Source organism: Dromiciops gliroides, chromosome 3, assembly GCF_019393635.1.
Source record: "Dromiciops gliroides isolate mDroGli1 chromosome 3, mDroGli1.pri, whole genome shotgun sequence".
Classification (NCBI taxonomy): domain Eukaryota; kingdom Metazoa; phylum Chordata; class Mammalia; order Microbiotheria; family Microbiotheriidae; genus Dromiciops; species Dromiciops gliroides.
In genome coordinates this window covers 605,172,919-605,191,702 of record NC_057863.1, presented here as the reverse complement: position 1 = coordinate 605,191,702, position 18,784 = coordinate 605,172,919, and the positions used below count along the sequence as shown (strand labels likewise).

The 18,784-nt window shown below is 52.9% G+C and overlaps 1 protein-coding gene across 5 annotated transcripts; it reads left to right on the top strand.

Annotated features, from left to right (window-relative positions):
- Positions 1-4,987: 4,987 nt before the first annotated feature.
- On the top strand, positions 4,988-18,613 carry SYTL1 (synaptotagmin like 1). Of its 5 annotated transcripts, none has more exons than XM_043991270.1 (15): positions 4,988-5,388; positions 7,797-8,045; positions 10,663-10,811; positions 11,191-11,245; positions 11,335-11,386; positions 11,795-11,846; positions 14,511-14,728; positions 15,010-15,141; positions 15,520-15,686; positions 15,780-15,882; positions 16,316-16,474; positions 17,304-17,382; positions 17,554-17,653; positions 17,771-17,976; positions 18,410-18,613. In XM_043991270.1, the coding sequence occupies exons 2-15, from the start codon at positions 7,918-7,920 to the stop codon at positions 18,547-18,549; spliced, it is 1,740 nt and encodes a 579-aa protein (XP_043847205.1). In that variant the 5' UTR covers positions 4,988-5,388; positions 7,797-7,917; the 3' UTR covers positions 18,550-18,613. The 5 variants fall into 5 exon arrangements, with proteins under 5 accessions (XP_043847205.1, XP_043847204.1, XP_043847206.1 ...); XM_043991269.1 differs by having other exon boundaries at positions 4,989-5,388; positions 11,771-11,846; XM_043991271.1 differs by lacking the exon at positions 11,335-11,386 and having other exon boundaries at positions 4,989-5,388; positions 11,191-11,234.
- Positions 18,614-18,784: the final 171 nt, after the last annotated feature.

Here is an 18,784-nt window from a genome sequence, read left to right as displayed (position 1 = left end):
AATGTAGAGGCCTTGCTCCATCCCTGATCAGGAGGCTGAGGTCACAGCCTGGGAAAGGAGAGGGGGGGCAGTTAGCTCCTCACCTTCTGCTCACACAGTGTGCAAAGGGGGCAGGACTCGAAAGACCTGGGTCCTTGTGTTCTCTTGGAAATCATAGAATTTGAACTGGAAGCAGTGTGGCTCGTCTATAATACCCCCAACAAGGGGTCCTCCGCTTGAATACATCCACTGGCAGGGAGCTCATTACCTCCTGAGACTAGTTCTTCCAATTTGGACAGTTTTTATTGAGGCAAAAGGCCAGATAGTGCAGTGGTTAGAGAGCTGGCCTCTGAGCCAGGGAAAATGATTCTAGTCACATCTTGAACATCCTGGCAGTGTGACCCAGGCCTAGTCCCTTAACCTCTCGGTGGTCTAGGCAACTCAGAAAGAGAAAGGGTTGCTTGGGAAATTACAGGTCCAGTCCCCATCACTCCCTTATTGTTAGGAACCTTCTTGTTGCTGCTTCTTCCCTCTGAGGCCAAATCAAACATATCTTAACCTTGCTCTTCAGTATGACAGCCCTTCAGGTCCTAGAAGATAGCTGTCCTGTTCCTCCTAAGTCTTCTCCAGGCTAACCATGGCCTTCAACCAATTTCCCCCTGGACAACATGCTTCCCTGGTTGGTGCCCTCACTATCCTGGCTGCCTCTTTGCTTTTTGTTTTGTTTTCACTTAATAGTATTTTATTTTTCCCTAATTATATCTAAAGACTGGCTGCTTCTTTGTGCACAGCTCGCCAATATCCTCCCAGAATGTGAGACCCAGAACTGAACACAAGTCCTGATCAGGTCTGGTCAGATCCCAGCAGCGGACCTAGGGGACCTAAGGGGCTGGCCTGGAGGCCTGACCTGACACACAGCTAACTTCCTGTTGGGAAGACCCGAGGTCCCAACTGGGCCTGGGAGCAAAATCCCCACACCTTCATTCTGTTTGATTCAGGACATACCCTTGAGCTCAATCCACTAAGGATCTAAAGGACAATTAGGCCTATGAAGACCACAAACCAGTCCCCTGGTCCTTGGGGGCTTATAGCCTGATTTGGGCCAACAAGCCACAAGAAAGTACATAATTAAGTGTCAGATTAATGTCTACATAGTCATTACCCGTACACATTTAGGAGGACAGGCTCATCTGGGAAGGCTGAGTCCTTGAAAGGATGCGGGGGAATTTATAGCCAGAGGGAGGGAGGCTATGATCTAGGCTAGCAGAGGTGAAGGGGAGGACATTCAAGCTGCCAGTGAGACCAAAGTGTGGGAGGCAAGAGAGTGTAAGCAAGGCTCTTGGAGGACTTGGTAAAGCCGGTTGGACTAGAGCCAAGACTAGAAGAGCAGGTTAGGGCGAGCCATGAGCTCAACTCTCTTGAAATTGTCAAGCCAGTTGAAAATGGAATGCTCTTCCTCGGGTGACCTGAAGCAAATCACTTCATTTCTCTCCACCACGCTTCCCTCATCCATAAAATGGAGAGATTGGCCCATGTGCCCTTTGAGGTCTCTTCCCCCAATGAGTTTTAAGATCCTATGAATGAGGGGCAGCTAGGTGGCGCAGTGGATAGAGCACTGGCCCTGGAGTCAGGAGGACCTGAGTTCAAATCTGGCCTCAGACACTTAACACTTACTAGCTGTGTGACCCTGGGCAAGTCACTTAACCCCAATTGCCTCACTAAAAAAAAAAATAATAATAATCCTATGAATGAGCTGCCTTATGAGGCAGTAAGCTTCCCAGCCCTAGAAAAATATTTGAGTATAAACTAGATGTCCTAGTCCTAGCACGGTTGTCAAGAGGGTGTGTGTGTGTGTGTGTCTGTGTGTCTGTGTGTCTGTCTGCCTGGGTCCCTTTTGTCCCTAAACATTTTATGGCTAACATAGGTAATAGGGAGCTGTCAACAAGGAAGTGACTGACCAGCCTTGTGTTTAAAAAGGATTAATTAGCCTTCAGTGTGTACAGGAGGGATTGAAGAGGGAGAGACTGGAGGCAGGGAGAAAGGGGAAGGAAGCTGTTGACACAGTCCAGATGAAGGGAGGGAGCGCCAGGAATGTGGTGTGGCACAGGATGGAATGTTAGGCAGGACAGTAACGAGTTTAAGCACGTTGGGAAGGGGGGCAACCATAGTGGTGAAGGACTAAAGACAAATCCAGGAGACGATTGATGGGAGGCACTTGGGATGTTAAGCCTGGAGAATATGTGGTGTACTGAGGGAGGGATATGATCCCTGCCTTAAAATGCTTAAAGGGTTGTCCCAGGGGAGAAGGATCACAGTTCTGTTTACTTGAGGGGAGAACTAGGAATAAAGTTGAAGCGAAGCAAGTGAGGCTTCAATATAAGAAAAAAAAATGTCTTCATAATTTGGTTCTTCAGTCGTTTTTCAGTCATGTCTGACTCTCTGTAACCCCAGTGAGGTTTTCTTGGCAAAGACACTGGAGAAGTTTGCCACCTCCTTCTCCAGCCCATTTTCCAGATAAGGAAACTGAGGCAAACGGGATAAAGTGACTTGCCTAGGGTCATCCAGCTAGTCAGTGTCTGCAGCCAAATTTGAAATCAAGAAGAGGAGTCTTCCTGACTCCAGGCTCTGCACTCTATCCATCCCACCATCTATCTGCCCCTTTTTATCAATAAGAGCTGTCCAAAATCTAGAGTGAGCACCCCATCAAGGCAAGGTTGAATGACCACTTGTTGATATCATAGTTCCTATTCCCATTGTTCTTGCTCATACATAGGCCAAACCAGGTGACCTCCAAAGTTCCTTCTAACCCCAACAGTCAGAAAAAGGAAGGAGCAGAGGCTGAGTTCTGTTTTAGGTGTGTTAAGTTAGAAGCTGGGCAAGAAATAGATTGGAGGCAAGAATAGCCAATATCGAGGCTGTAGAGCTGTTTGGGGGAGAGGGGAATGAGGGAGAGGATGTCAAGGGCACTATCCATGGATGTCCGAAGGCTGCATTGTGTGCATGGGAGGAAGCCATCAACTATCCCTTGAGGAAGGTTTTTTGAGGCGATGGGTTGGTTGGTTTGTTAGGAATTTTTTTTAAATGCTCCCAAAACAACAGTCCATAGTTCTGAATGCTTTTCTTAGGTAACTACCCTGGGCTGGGATAAGGGGAAAGAATGAAAAAGTCCCCCTTCCACTGACCAGTGTCTCCAGGCTTGATCCCAGGACTTTAGTGGTTGCAGTGGAGCTAGGCGTTAAGTTATGGGCACAAAGACACGGAGACTGTTAGGTATCCTCTCCGTGGTCTGGTGTGTCCCAGTGGGGAAGAGTTGTCTTTCTGGAGGGTTGCCTAAACACCAGAGATCTCAAGGTGGAAGGGTCATTAGCGATCACTTGATGCATCCTAGTGATGTCGAGGGGATGCCAAGGATTCTGCAGTTCAGAGGTAAATGGGGCCATCTAATCCAAACCCCTGCTTGTGTGGATGAGGAAACAGGTCCAGAGACGGGGTGTAATTTAGCTAAGGCTACGCAGGAAGTAGCAGAATGGGATTTGAACTCGGGTGCTCTGACCACAATCACAGTATTTGGGGGTAGGCAGGGACCCCAGAGGTCATCTATTCTGACCCATGCCAGAAAAAAAGATCCCTTCTACCTGACAAGTGGTCATGCAGCCCCTAAATTTAGGAATACCTCGAAGGACCGAGCCGCTTCAATTAACTCTACGTATTTTTCAAATCCATGAGACAAGGGAAATTGGGATAGGATGGAAATATTTATTTCAAAGTAAAGTGATAACACTTATGTTTCGTTCGGTTGATTAGGGTTCCTAGTATTAAAGATCTCCATGGAGGGAAAACCCCATCACTCCTGTTTTCCTTTCCCCTTGTCCCATTGCCTCAGAGAGGGAAATGACGTCAATCGGGGCCCTCCAAGAAGGAAACAGGCCGTGTCAGGTGATGAGGTGAGGGCTAGCTGCCCTGTGCCCACTGCGATAAGAGGCTACTGGAGGCATGGGGGGGGGGGTGGAGGCAGTGTCAGTCAAGGCTGATCCCAGAGAATCCAGGCAGATTGGGGTGGCCTCTAGTGGCCATGATGGAAACTGCCACGAGTTAGATCATCAGTTTTAAGTTGAAGTGTCTCTGAAGTCATTTACTCTGACCCCCTCATTTTTCGTTTGTTTTTTGTTTGTTTTTTCAGGACAATGAGGGTTAAGTGACTTGCCCAGGGTCACATAGCTAGTAAGTGTCAAGTGTCTGAGGCTGGATTTGAACTCAGGTCTTCCTGAATCCAGGGCCAGTGCTTTATCCACTGTGCCATCTAGTTGCCCTGCCCCTCATTTTTCAAATGAGAGAACTGAGGCCTAGAGGAACATAATAATTTGCTCAGTGTCACAGGCAGTAACTGAGTAAGGACTAGATGCCACCAAGTGTTATTGCTCCAAATTAGTCTTCCTTTTGTGGTCTCCCTCACACTTCTTGTTGTTCAGTCATGTCCAATTCTTCATGGGCCCCTTTGGGGTTGTCCTGGCAAAGATACTGGAGGAGTTTGTCATTTCCTTTTCCAACCCATTTTACAGATGGGGAAACTGAGACAAACAGGGTCAAGTGACTTGCCCAGGGCCACACAGCTAGTCAGTGACTGGGACCAGATTTGAACTCACTAGAGATGAGTCTTCTTCACTCCAGGTCCAGCCCTCTATCCACTGCGCCATCTGACTACCTCATCTTTTAGGAGTTTCCCCTATCCTATCTTGAAACACCACTACTTTTTGTGAGGAGCCATTTCAGGGCGTCCCAGGGGTGAGCTTCTGAGGTCAACTGAGGTTCCCTGGGAGAGTTCCAGCCACTAGGTACCCACCTTTTTGGATAAATCATAATTTCAGGGAGACAGGAGAATTGGGGGGGGGAGGAACTGTCTGGCTTCATGTTCTCTCCCCTTCTCCAATCTTTGGGAAGGCACATCTTGGGGGAGGGAATAATCACATAAAAGGGATACACTTAACCATGTTTCTGACTTTCTTTCCAGTGAAGCAGGCAGGACAAGGCTAGGTCTGCCCATTTCACAGCTGAAGTCACTGAGGCCCAGAAAAATGAAGCGAATTCCTCAAAGTCACACAGTGAGAGAGGACTGGAACTGGGATTCTTGTGTCTGGATTTGAGGCCCCAGAGCACGGTGCCCCCACTTGGCCAGACAGCCCTGGTCTCTCTGGGGAGCAGGGAGTCCAGGCTGTGCAGGGCCAGGCTCCAGGCCCGGTTTTGCAGCAGACTCTGTAGGTGTTTCCTCCTCCCCAGGTTGAGTCAGCTTTAGAACTCACTCAGTAGCTCCTCTTCTCTTTCTCTGATCTGGCTGCCCTGCCTGCTTTGGCCAACACAACAGAGGAATCTGGGTCACTTCAGCACAGGACTCCCCACCCTGGATCCTGACAGGTAATGTCCCCCAGGGCCATCAGGGGCCTCCAACAGAGGAACCGCACTCATCTTTGGGCAGGGAACAGGAGGGCCAGCATAGGCCCTCCACAAAGTTTGGGGTACCCCTTCTCTCCCTTCCCCCCAAACTGGCAGAGAGAACCATCTTGGTGGGGAGGGGGAGTGTGTGTCTGGAGACTGGGACTGACAGCCAGCCAGCCAGATGTGTCTGGAACTTCTGCCTTGGAAACTTTGCAGAGGTGCGGGAGATGTCTAACTTTGTCTCTTATTTCACCCTTTCCGAAGAGGGGCCAAAGAAAGAGGGGGAGCTGGGGATGGGGAACCCGCCTCCCTTTTCCCGTGGCCATAGCACCAGACAGCCTTGGGGTCACAGACACTGCCCCCCACATACATAATCAGCCCCAGTGCTCCCCTGGCCAGGAGTGTAGCTTAGCCCACATAATCCAGGGGTGTGCAAAGACAAAGGTGCACAGTACAGCCCAGCTCCAGGAAATATACCTTCCACAGAGGTCCAGATCCTCCCCCCCCCACACACACACACCAGCTTTGTGGAGCACACAAACACAGGCTGCCTCACAGACAAGGAGGTCATGGATATAACACATCACAGCCAGACACACAGGTCCACAATACCTGAAAAGGGAGAAGTAGACAAACAACCCAATCACAAAAGAAGGGGCACAAACCTCTAGGCACACAGGCGAGGGCCAGCCCGGCCCAGAGGCCCAGCTCTCCATAGAATCCAGCCTTGCAGTGGGATCTCCCCTGAGCACCCCCCCCACCCCAGGTCCAACTCCAGCATGTCCATTGTCTGTCTGTCTGTCTGGCCCAGGGGACAGTAAACAGAACTGAGCATGTGGGATCTGCCTGTCTGCATTTCTTCGATTTTCTTACCCCAGATCCCTTGGAGCATTTGATCATCTCCTATCCCTCACCCCCACCCCTATGTGCAGAAAACCTGCTTTCTTCTTTTTAAAGAAATTCTCCCTTCTTCTTCTCCTTCAGTTATTGCTCCCCCAGCCTCACCATCTGAACTCCCACCCCAGACATGCTCTGGGCACAGAGAAACTCAAGTGTTTTGGTGGATCTTAGCAGGGAGTTGGGGGTGAGGTTCCCTCCCCAGAAGAGATAGCAAGGGGGAGGGAGCCCAGGGCCTGTATATTGGGTGCTGACTCAGGATGGGAGAGCTGTAGGTGGGTGAGGACACAGGACAAGACCTGCCTGCTGTCTCTAGCACCACCACCCCCGCCCCCCAGTGCAGGGTAAGGAAAGCCAGGAAGCCTTGGAAGGGTTTTGTGACTCCCAAGACCACCTCTGCAAAACAGCAGGCACATATGTCTATCCTGCTTGACCCTGGGGCTCATTCCTCAGCCCCCATCACCAAACAGATGCTTTCCTCTTAGATGGGGATACCACCCTGGTGCCCTCTGCCCAAGGAAGCTGAGAAAGACCTGGCATGCTGTTTTCTAAGACTTTCCTTCCTGGGGAGCACCCCCTTCAGTGAATGAGGTCACAGGACAGTGTTCTGCCTAGCACCAAGAGCAGCCATTAGTGGTCCCTGGGGCCCTGCCAGGCACACATGGGTTCCATAGACATCCCTGAAGCTAGGAACCCAGGACGGAGTCGGGGGAGCATGTGGGGAGCCTTGAGCAGCACTACCAAGGGAGCTTACAGGAATGAGTCCTAGGCCAGGGCTGGGGGTAAAGGTAGGGAGTGGGTGTGGAAGAAGGTTGGGGAGGAAGTCGGGGGAGGTTGCCTCATACAGGAAGGCTGAGGCCAGATCAGGGTAGAGGTGGGGGGCAGGGAAGACCCAGGGCCAGAGCCTTCCAGGGTGGGGACAGAGCGGATGTGGGGAAGTGAATCTAGCTGTGAGCCTGTGCACATGTGTATATAGCCCATGGCTGGGAGGGTGTGTGCATGCATGTCAGCTGCATGTGTATCTGCTGCATGCATGCTTGCCCCTGGATGAGCCAGCTGCGTCCACGTGCCCAGTGTATACATCTTTATAGCCATGGCCACCCCTGTGCCGTTGTCTGAGTGGGCTTTGCCCTCCTGTCCACAGGCATACACATGCTTGCCTGTGTTTCTGGGCACATGTATGCATGCACAAGTGTAACTTGTCCTTGCCGCTACTCCTTCATCTTCTAGCCTTAGACTTGCTTGGTCCATACTGGTCCTATCACTGCTGCTGCCATCTGCTGTTCTCCCCCTTTGTTGTCCTTCCCAGCCTCACTCCAGCAGAGACAGGGACTCAGGGCTATGTCAGACCCAGGGGACAGGGTGTTAGGAGAGTGAGGGACTCTGGGAGAGGCTCCGGTCTGAGTGGGCAGCTGGAAGAATCTTTACTGGGGAAATGAGGAGTGCTTGTTGCTGGACCCAGCAGCCTGATCTTCAGGCAATCTCCTTAGGGAACAGCTGCTCCCAGGCAGCCTCAACATCTCTCCAACTGATGTCACTGAGCAAGCCTAGGAGGTCAGAAGGATCCCTCTACTGGTGGCGGTTCTGGGGGCTGCTCAGCCCTGCCATCCCATGGCGTATGAAGTGGAGGGAGACACTCTGCTGGATCTCAGCTTCCTTACTGAGGAGGAACAGGATGCCATCGCCAGTGTCCTGAGTAGGGATGCCCGTCTTCGCCAACTGGAGGAGGGAAGGGTCAGGTGAGGGTGGAAGAAGGGAATAGGGAGGGCAAGGATCAGAGGTGGATGGAATAGAATCATAGCTGCAGAGAACATAAAAGCTGCAAGGGATCTTAGACCAGTTAATATGATGCTAGACCAGTAAGGACACTTAGAATGTAGAATGTGGGTGGAGGAAAAACCTTAGAACACAGAATGTTGGAGCTGGGAGGGGATTTCGAATATGGAATGTAGGAACTGGAAGGGACCTTGGAACACAGAAGGTCAGAGCTGGAAGGGACCTTAGAACACAGAATGTGAGAGCTGGAAGGGACCTTAGAACACAGAAGGTCAGAGCTGGAAGGGACCTTAGAACCTAGAAGCTTAGAATATACATTAACAAAGCATCTCAGAGATCATAGTATACCAAGATTTCAGTAAAGGAATTGAGCACATCTGTTGTTATTCTTGTGGACAAGATGGAGAAATGTGGGCTTGATGATCACTCAGTTATGGAGATTTGGGGATTCAATGAATGACCCAAATAGAAGTCATTAGTGTACTGATGTCAAGTTGGAGAAAAATCTGTAGAGAAGTACCCCAGGGAGCTCTCCTTGGCTGTCCAGGGCTGCTCAACATTCTTTTTTGTTTGTTTGTTTGTTTGTTTGTTTGTTTTGGTGGGGCAATTGGGGTTAAGTGACTTGCCCAGGGTCACACAGCTAGTGAGTTTTAAGTGTCTGAGGGCAGATTTGAACTCAGGTACTCCTGAATCTAGGACCAGTGCTCTATCCACTGCGCCACCTAGCTGCCCTGCTGCTCAACATTCTTATCGAGGATTTTGAGATAAATGGAATAGTTGTCAAATTGGTGAATGCCATGAAGCTGGGAGGGATGGGGACCTGTTAGATGGCAGAGTTAGGATCTCCAAAAGGACCCAACAAATTGCAACAATGGCCCCAGCCTCATAATGTGAACTTTACTATGGATAAATACAAAGTCCTGCTTGGGTTCAAACCACCAACTCCACAAGCACTTGGTGGGGAGATGTATCTAGAGGTGAATTCCTATGGAAAGAGAGCCAAGGGTTTTAGTGGACCACAAGCACAACAGTGCGGCATGGCAGACAACATCAGCTAATTCTATGCTGCATTCAGAAAGTTTTATTTGGCCCTGGGGAGATGACATGGGTCTAGCTCTGGGTGCTATATTTAAGGAAGAACCTCAACAAGGTAGAACTTTCCCAGAAGAAGGTGTTCAGGATCTAGGGACTGAAGGACATGGAGAAGAGGTGACTGAGGGGGTAGGGTTTGGGGGACATGAGAGGCTGGATTTGGGATTTCCTTGGTATAGAGAACTCTCAGATGAGGAAGCATCCACTACTAGTAAGTCAGTCAACATGCATTTACGTGCCTACAATGTACTAAGCCCCGGGGAATATAAAGAAAGGCACAAAGTGAATTCCCTTTCTAAAAGGGGGGCATGCATACAAGTCACTGTGTAAAAACAAGATATATGCAGGCTACACTGGAGATAATTCAACAGAGGGAAGGCACTGACTTTAAGGGGAAGCAGCTTTCTTCTTGTAGAAGGTGGGATTTTTAGCTGAGATGCCAGGGAGGCAGAGATGAGGAGGGAGAGAGTTCCAGGGATGGGGGACAGCCAGGGGAAATGTCCAGGCTTGGGAGCTTTCCTGTCTTGTGTGAGAATCAGCCAGGAGGCCAGTGTCCCTGAACTGGGCAGTGCATGTTGGGGAGTAAGATGGAAGGAGACTGGAAAGGTAGGAGGTCGCTGGGTTAGGAAGAGCTTTATTTAAAGGCTATAAAATGGGCCAGGGATGTGGGGAGGACCAAACGAGATAATAACTAAATCGCTCAGTGCAGTGCCTGGTGCATAGTAGGTACCACGCACATAGTAGTAGTTGTTCTCATTATCATCCAGAGGATTTTGTGTTATTTTATTTGCTCCTGGAGGCCATAGGAAGCCAGTGGAGTTTAGTGAATAGGGAGGTGATGTGGTGGGACCTGAGCTTTAGGAAGCTCAACTTGACAGGTGAGTAGAGGAGAGATTGGAAAAGGGGGAGACTTGAGGCATGAGACCAATGCAAGCAGGTCTCTTTTTCCCCCCCTACTTTGAGTCTTAGATAACACTAAAAGTGATTTTTCTAAGTGCCCAAGCCAGGATGCATCAGTTAGAACTTGAACTCAGGTCTTCCTATTTCTACAGCCGGCTCTCTATTCACTATTCCAACCAGCTTCTCATGTATCATGGAGAAGAAGGCTTGTGCTTGTTCCATTGGAGTACAGGAGGGAGAATCTGGAGCAATGGTACAAAGTGCAAAGAGGCCCATCTCGACGGCCGTGGGAGCTGTCCAAGGTGGCGGGGAGTGGGTTCCTCTTCTTCAGAGGTCATCAAGCAGATCTTTGCTGGACGGGGGCTGTAGATGTCTGCTGAGGTCCCCTCCAGCTCTAAGTTTCTATAATTCTGTGAGCATCTAGTTACTGAGTATAACTGAGGAAAGAAGCCTTGGGAAAGGGGAGAGGAGGCTGAGGGGGAAGGGGACTGGGAGGATGCAAGGGTTAGGGCGAGTTGCTAAGCCTGAAGCATTAAAGCTTCTATCAGGGACAGCAACAATCAATGCCCACGTTGCCAATCTCCTCAGCAAACTTCGAGCATCACTGGTGGACCCTGGGCAGCTAAAGACCCTGACAGGCGATTGGTTCAGAGATGCCCGCTCCCAGCGGCACCGCCATGCCCGCCTGGGCTCTGACCTTGTTCGAGCCTCCATTCGCCGGAAGAAGAGGTCCAGGGGTGAGGAGCCATCATTCCAGGGACCAGAGGCCCCTAGGAGTTTCCATTCTGAGCCCTTCCCCCTGTCTCTGAACAGTGCCAGGCAGAAAGTAGGCATTTGGGTCCCCAGTTTGTGGTCCTTGGTGCCCCTTCCACATGTCCCTGATTAGCTTGGCACATATTTCCTATCCCTCTCCAGTTCTCCTTGTGGTTCAGCATGGTCAGCCTCTTGGGCTTGTCCACCTGCATTGTCCCTATGAACTTCCACACATTTCTTCCTTGACCTAGACATAAGGGGCAGAATGTCTCTGCTGGGAGGACTGGAACACTGTACCTAGCCTGCCCAATGGGTGCAAGGACTCTGGGGGTAGGGAACACTGAGGCCCTTACTTTGGCACAGGTGAGCCAGAGCTGGGGAGTGAAGGAGAGCCCGAGGAGGAGGAGGTGGGCTCCAGGTAAGAGGGGAAGGGAGCCTATGGGATGCCAATGGGGCTGAGAGCCCCAGAAGACCAGAGTCCTTTCCCTGACATCCTTTTCCCTTCAGTCTCAGGCTATGCTTGGAGGTGCCCACTCCAGAAAGGGTCAGTGAAGCCGAGGTGAGTGGGGAGCTGAGAGAACCCTGGGGATGCAGCTGTGGTGAATGGGGCACGATTTGTCAACTGAGTCAGGCAGGAGATGACTGCCCTGGGCTGGGGTTGGACTTTTGTGGGACTGGAGCCCAGGAGGGCTGAGTCTATAAGGCCCTGAATCAGGCTCACAGTCACCTCCTCCCACAAACCTTAGGTCAGGCCTGGCCCTGAGGGGGGAGTCAAGCAAGCTATTCAGTGAGAGTGGGAGGAGGTAGCTCTAGGACAGGCTGAGCTGGTCCCACAGCTCTGGTTTCTCAGCCCCACCCTCAGGCTCAGGACCCAGGTACCAAACTTTGACCTCTGACCTCTCATTCTTCACTCTCTCCTCCTCACACCCTCCCCCCTCCCCAGCCTTCCTCTTCTCTGTCCCTCCAGGCTCCAGCCCCAGCCCCAACTGAGGAAGAACCTGGTTCCCAGGTCCAGGCAGGTGAGCAGCCTTGTGTGGGGAGAGGGCCGGAGAAAGAAAATACTGGAGGGAGTAGGCAGAACTGGTACTAGGAGAAACAAATAAAAAGTTCAGTCATCTTGGAATGAGACCTGAACTGGGAGTCAGGAGGCTGGATTCTAGTTTTGCCATTAATGCTGTGTGACCTTGGGTGAGTCACCTTTCATAAACTCATTGATTGTTAGAGTTGGGAGGGATCTTAGAACACAGAATATCAGAGCTGAGAAGGGCCTCAGAATCTAGAATGTTAGAGCTGGGAGGGCCCTTAGAACATGGGATGTCAAAGTGGAAAGGACCTTAGAACACAGGATGTCAGAGTTGGAAGGACCTCAGAACATAAATGTCAGAGCTGGAGGGGCCTTAAAGATTGTCAAAACTGAAAAGGTGTGTGAATATAAACCCTCCTCCCTTATTTCAAATGGGGAGGTGGGGTGGGGTGGGGTGGGGGGAGGACCAAGAGAGCCAGAGATAAGGGAAGACTCCATTTATATAGTGATTACTCTATTGCCAGACACTGTATTAAACAATAATTCTCCCCCACCCCTCCCCCAAGTATTATCCCATTTGATCCTCACAACAACCCTGGATGGCAGGGACCAGTTTACAGATGAGTGAGGCATAAAGAAGTTAGGTGACTTGCTCAGAGTCTGAGGCTGGATTTGAACTCTATCCCTGCCCTCTATCCACTGCACCAGCAGCTGCTTCAAGAGGGGAAGTAAGTTACCCAAGGCAGTGCAAACAGGTGGCAGCAAAGTCAGGACTAAAGCTCCCATCTGGCTCAGTGAGAGGTGGGGACAACAGCCATGGTTCTTAGCCTTTTTTTGTTTCATGGACTGCTCTGGCAGTCTGCTGAAATTGCTGGGGAAGATTTTCCATTTTAACAATTTGCATAAGATTTTAAATGCATAAAATAAAATAAGGATTGAAAAGGAAACCAATTATTTAAATTCTTATTTATTAAACATTATTTACATTCTTGTTAAAACAGTGATCAAAATATTGTTAAAAATAAGAGACCTTTCCCAAATCTCTGGACCTTTTGGGGTTGGTGGGCCTTAAGTCAAGAACCCCTGTGGGGCAGCTAGGTGGCACAGTGGAGAAAGCACAGGCCCTGGATTCAGAGGGACCTGAGTTTGAATGTGACCTCAGACACTTGACACTTACTAGCTGTGTGACCCTGGGCAAGTCACTTAACCCTCATTATCCTGCCTCCCCCCCAAAAAAAGAACCCCAGGATGAGATGGATTTAGGCTTTTCCCAGCTCTAACTTGGTGGTGGTTGTTCTGAGGTAACTTCAAGCAGGACAACCTGTGTTCCAACTTTCTATGTCCTAGGGTCTCTGACAGTTAATCAGTTAACATTTATTGGGTTCCATCTGAGTGCAGAACACCCTGCTGGGGAGAGAGACAAAATCCAGAGATGATTTTGTCCTCTACCCTCAAGGAATTTGCAATCTATCAAGAAGATAAGACACCAACACAGATAGCTGTACTACACAATATTAAGTGATAAGGGCTTGGAACTGCATGGTGTGGTACACAGAGTACTGGGGTTGGAGTTAGGAAGACAGGGGCCCAAAACATGCCTCGGTTCAAGTATTTGTGTTGTGATCATGGAAGGAAATAAGCATTTATTAAGTGCTCATGTGGCAGGTGCTTTATAAATATCATGGCACATAATCCTCAGGACAACCCTGAGAGCTAAGTGTTATCCCCATTTTTCAGTTGAGGAACCTGAGGCAGGTGGAGGTTTAACGTCTTGTTCAGGATAAATACAGCTAGTGTTTCACAATAGTCTGCGGTCACATTTGAACTCAGGTCTTCTTGATTCTGGTGCCCCCTAGTGTCCATTAGCTTGTCACAACCCTTCTGGGCTGGTTTCCTTATCTATAAATCAGGCAAGATGCTTGTTCATACCTGAAAGAGTTGGGAAACTCAGAGGAGATCCTGTAAGTGCTATGTAAACCTTAAATTGACACCTACGTGTCTGTTGTTATTATTATGCGACATTGCTAACACTCCGTGGTCTAAAGTTCCTTCCTTCCATCGCAGACATTCCCTGTTCAGCTCTGACTTTCTGTATTCTAAGGTTCCTTCTGGCTCTGATGTTCTGTCTTCTAAGGTCTCTCCCCAGCTCTTCTGGTCTATGTTCTAAGGTATCTCCCCACTTTTGACATATTCTGTTCTAAGGCTCCTTCCAGTTCTATTCATTCTATAATCCAATAAATATCTTCTGACACCTCCTGTCCCCCTCCCACCCCCTCGTGTGAGTGTTATGAAATCCTTTCTCAACTTAAGATTGTCATCGATAGGCATTTATTATATAATTTCCCTGAGATAAATCGTTGTGTGTGCGAAGAGTTAGTCAACAAACATTTATTAAGGGCCTACTATGTGCTAAAGATGCAAAGAAAGCCCAAAATACTTTCCAGGTGAGATCCAAAGTGGATGGTCCACTACACTTGCTCAGCCTTTGCACGAGGTTTTTGTTTTTTGAAGGAGGGGCCCTCTCCCAGCTTTGGGGGTGTCCGGGCTGGGACAGTCACTTGCTTTGGTTTGGAGGGAAAAGTTGTGGTGGGAGGTTGTGTATGTGTGTGTGTAGGGGGGGAGAGGGGGCCTGTTCCACAACCTGCACTCTTTCTTGTAGTTCCAGGTACTGACACCAGCTCCGGTGTAGAAGGCTGGGAGGAGGAGAAGGTGGTGGTGGAAGAGGAGAAAGAGGAAAAGAAGAAGGAGGAGGAAGCTAGAGCCAGAGAGGTCCAGGAAGCGGAGCCGGAGCCGGAGCTGGGGCTAGGGCCAGAGCCCGAGCCTCAGTGGAAGGGGAAAGGGAAGGAGAAGGAGGAGCCCAACCCTCCCCTAGTCCAGGTAGGCAGGACTGACTCTCGGAGCTTTCCCAGCGGGCTGCTCCCAAGATGTGGAGCGGAGATTACGGCCTGGAGCACGCCCCTCCCCCCCCACTTCCCTGGCCCCCGAGCTCGGGGTTCTCAGGGGGCCCAGGGAGGGAAGTCCGTACTCCTAGGACCCCCGAGTTGAGCCCTCTCAAGTAAGGGGTGAGGGAGCTTGGGGAGGAAAGGGGGGATGGGGGCTTCTCCGGGAGGAAATTGGAGGGGGCGCCGTCAGCAGCTTACCCCCTTACTATCCCCCAGCCTGAGTCGGATCTCCAAAGCCTGGAGAACGGGGAAGAGGAGTCCTTAGGTTCCCCGGGCCGGGGCTCGGCTCCCCCCTTCAACCGCATGCTGAGTAGTAGTTCCTCAGTTTCCAGCCTCAGCTCCTCCACGGTAAGGGGCGGGGGTGAGGGTATCGTAGGGTCCTTGGGGAGGGGCATAGGGGCTGCCCAGACCCCGACTTGCTCTCTACCTGGCCTGGATAGGTCGTCTTTTCTCTGGGCTCCCTCCCTATACCTGTATCCTCGGTGAGTCCCCTAGTCCCGTCCCCATGCCGCTGTCTCTACCCAATCCCTGTGTAAGTGGTGCCACCTTCCGACGCCCGTGATGTCGCTGGGTGCCTCTCTTCGGCGGGTTTCCTCCTCCGCGTGCCCCTTCCCCTGGCCATGCCTGTGCCCCCGCTGAGTCCCCTTCCCTTGCCCGTGGCTTTGCTGCCCGCTTCCCCGCACCTGTGCCCTTGCGGAGTCCCTGACCGCTCCGTCGTGCCCGCAGCTGAGCGGAAGCCAACTGAGTCTGTACAGCGAGGGCGAGGCGGGAGCGGTGCCCGTGCGCGGCTCCATCCAGTTCTCGCTGCTCTACCAGCCGGTCCCCGGGGAGCTGAGGGTGCAGGTGATTCAGTGCCAGGGGCTGGCCCCAGCCCGGAAACGCCGCTCGGACCCGTGAGTGGGGGGCAGGGGAGGCTGGGGGAGCCTCGGCCCGGACCTAGGCCGGGATCTCCTGGACCCTAACCCGGCCCGCGCCCTCCTCCCCAGCTACGTGAAAAGCTACCTCCTCCCAGACAAGTCCCCGCAAAGCAAGCGCAAGACAGCGGTGAAGAAACGCAACCTGAACCCGGTGTTCAACGAGACCCTGCGGGTAAGAAGGGGCCACGGGGCGGGGCCGAGAATCTGGCCAGGGAGGTGGGGCTAGGGGGCAGAGCCATGGGGTGGGCATGGCTGAGGGGGCGGGGATTAAAGGACGGGCCCGGGTTTGGCAAAACAGGCCACAAAGCGAGGGAGAGACGGGGCGAGGGGCGGGGGGGGGGAGTAGAACTTGTTAGGGATGGGAGCCGTCGAGGGGCGCATCTGAGGAAGTGTGTCTGACCTAGGGGGTGGGACTTGAAGGGCTGGGGCGAGAAAGGGGCGGGGCTTGGAGGAGGATCAGGGCGGGGCGAACCACAGGTCCGAGGTGTTGGAGGCGGGGCCACGGGGAAGGGGACGTGGTCGTGAAGGGCGTGGCTGGAAAGGGTCCCACTGTGTGTGGGACGCGGACCGCCCATCATTTTTCACCCCGCTTTCCCCGTCCCCAGTACTCGGTGGAGCAGGCCGAGCTCGGCAGCCGCGTGCTCCACCTTTCCGTGTGGCACCACGAGAGCCTCGGCCGCAACCTCTTCCTGGGCGAGGTCGAGGTGCCCTTGGGCACTTGGGACTGGGCTTCGGAGTCCGCCTGGCTGCCCCTGCAGTCCCGGGTAAGGAGACCCTGGACTCCGCCCCCGCCCACCGGGACCATCTTAGTAGCCTCTGCCTCCACGTCCAGCCTCGCACTCAGGCCGGACCCTTCGTTGTCGCTCCCAGTCCCCTGCAGCTCGCTTCTCTCAAGCCCCGCCCCCTGACCAGTGTTTCTCTCAGGCCCCGCCCCTGTCCCGCCTCTCAGCGCCAACTTTCCTCCTCCAACCAAACGCCACCCCAAATGTACCCACTTCTATGATGCACCATTTTCTTTCCCCAAACCCTACGGCAACCTCCTTTCTGTTCCTACTCCCCGCTGCTGCCTCCTCTCAGGCTCGAACCCCTGGGGTCCCTTCTGCTAAGTTCCGCCCCGCCCCCTGACCCATCAGCCTCTCAAGTCCCGCTCCCGGATGCTTACTTTTCTTAGGTTTTGCCCCAGTTCAAGTTTTGTCCTTTTTAAGTCCCAGACTTTGCTGGTCATTCCTCTCGGACCCTTCCTCCAAGCACCATCCTGTCTGATATCGCGCCCCTCCCCAAGAGCCCCGCTCTTGAGCCTCAGTCCCCACCCCCCACGTCCTTCTCTTGAGCCCTACTCTCCCCAAAGTTCTCTTAGGCATGACCCTCCCAAGGAACCTCCTCTCGAACCCCACCTCACCAAGGGTCCTTCTTTCAGAGCTTACCCCTCCAAGAGCCCACCTTTCTGACCCCAAGCTCCCTTCTCTCGGACTCCAACCCTCCAAGCTCTCTCTTTTCAAGTCCCGGACCCTGGTGGTCCCTCCTCTCTGGTCCCACCACCTGAAGCTCCCTGGTCTCAGGTGCCGCCCTTGGTGGCTCCTCCCTTCCCCACAGGCCCCGCCTTCTCCGGACGGACTGCCGAGCAGGGGGCAGCTGTCTTTGGCTCTCAAGTTCATCCCAGCCGGCGCAGAAGGTGAGGGGGGAGTCCTCGATGCAGTCCCACCCTGAGGCCCAAACCAGCCCTTGAGCTTCCTCCCTTGGGAGCACGGAGGCGCAGCCTGATGGGACCCTTCCACCTAGGGGTGGGAAGGGAGCGCATCGGACTGTCACCAGAGCTCCGTCTCCCCCTCTCCTGGGACTACAGGCTCGGGACTCCCAGCCAGTGGAGAGCTGCACTTTTGGGTGAAGGATGCACAGAACCTCATCCCCTTTCGTTCAGGACCCCTGGACAGCTACATACAGTGGTAAGAGAGCATCTCCCGCCCCCGTTCACCACCCTGCTACTCCCCCCCCCTCCCCGCCCCCGGGGCCTAGCTCCCGCTGCCCCCAGCGGGGCCTACTTGCCCAACCTGTCCCCCTAGCTCGGTGCTGCCTGATGACAGTCGAGCCAGCCGCCAGAGGACAAGAGTCGTCCGCCGCAGTTTGAGCCCAGTTTTCAACCACACTATGGTCTATGACGGCTTCGAGTCTGCTGACCTGCACCAGGCCTGCGCAGAGCTGACCCTTTGGGACCATGGCACCCTGGGCAGTCGCCTGATGGGGGGCACCCGCCTCAGCCTGGGCACCGGTGAGCAGGGCAGGGCTACTTCAGGGAGGGGGCACCAAAGGGGACACTCGGAGTATGGGAGTGGCACACACAGCAAAGAAAGTCTGGGGAGGCAGAGTGAGCACTGGGAGAGAGGCAGTAAGGGGGGGACTCTGGGAGGGGAAAGGGAAGCCTTGGCTGTGACCATCCAGGGCGAGCAGGGCACTGAGGATGGAGGGGCGCTGGATGCTTGTGGATCGAGTTTCTGGAAGGCTGATAGTGGGTCTGGAAGAAAGTGGTCCTTGTGCCCAGGTGCCACTTGGTGGGGGGCAGGGGGAGGAGAGGGCATGAGGTGATGTGAGCTGATCCCTCTGTATGGCAGAGGTGCTTAAACAATGCATACCGATTAGGTTGAGCATCTTGATCGATGGGTAGGGCAGTGCCTGCCCATGAGATCATACCTTCTGCCCACCAGGCAGCAGCTATGGGCTTCAGGTGCCGTGGATGGACTCTACCCCTGAGGAGCAGCAGCTGTGGCAGATGCTGTTGGCCCGGCCCTGTGAGTGGGTAGACGGGCTCCTGCCCCTCAGGACCAATCTCGCACCCAGGACGTAGCTGTGCCAGTCCCTGCTGGGTGCTGGTGCAGGTGGAATCGGACAGGGACAATAAAGTCACTACCACAGCCTAAAAAGCCCTGGGGTCTGCTTGGGGACTGGAGGGGTCTGGGAGGGCCAGATTTCTCTCCAATGGGAGCAGGTCCCAAGGTTCCCACACAGCCCACCCAGAGGCCTAGGGAATGGTGAAAGGCTTCTGCCTTCTGGTATCCTTGGGCTGTGGCAGCAAGGGACAG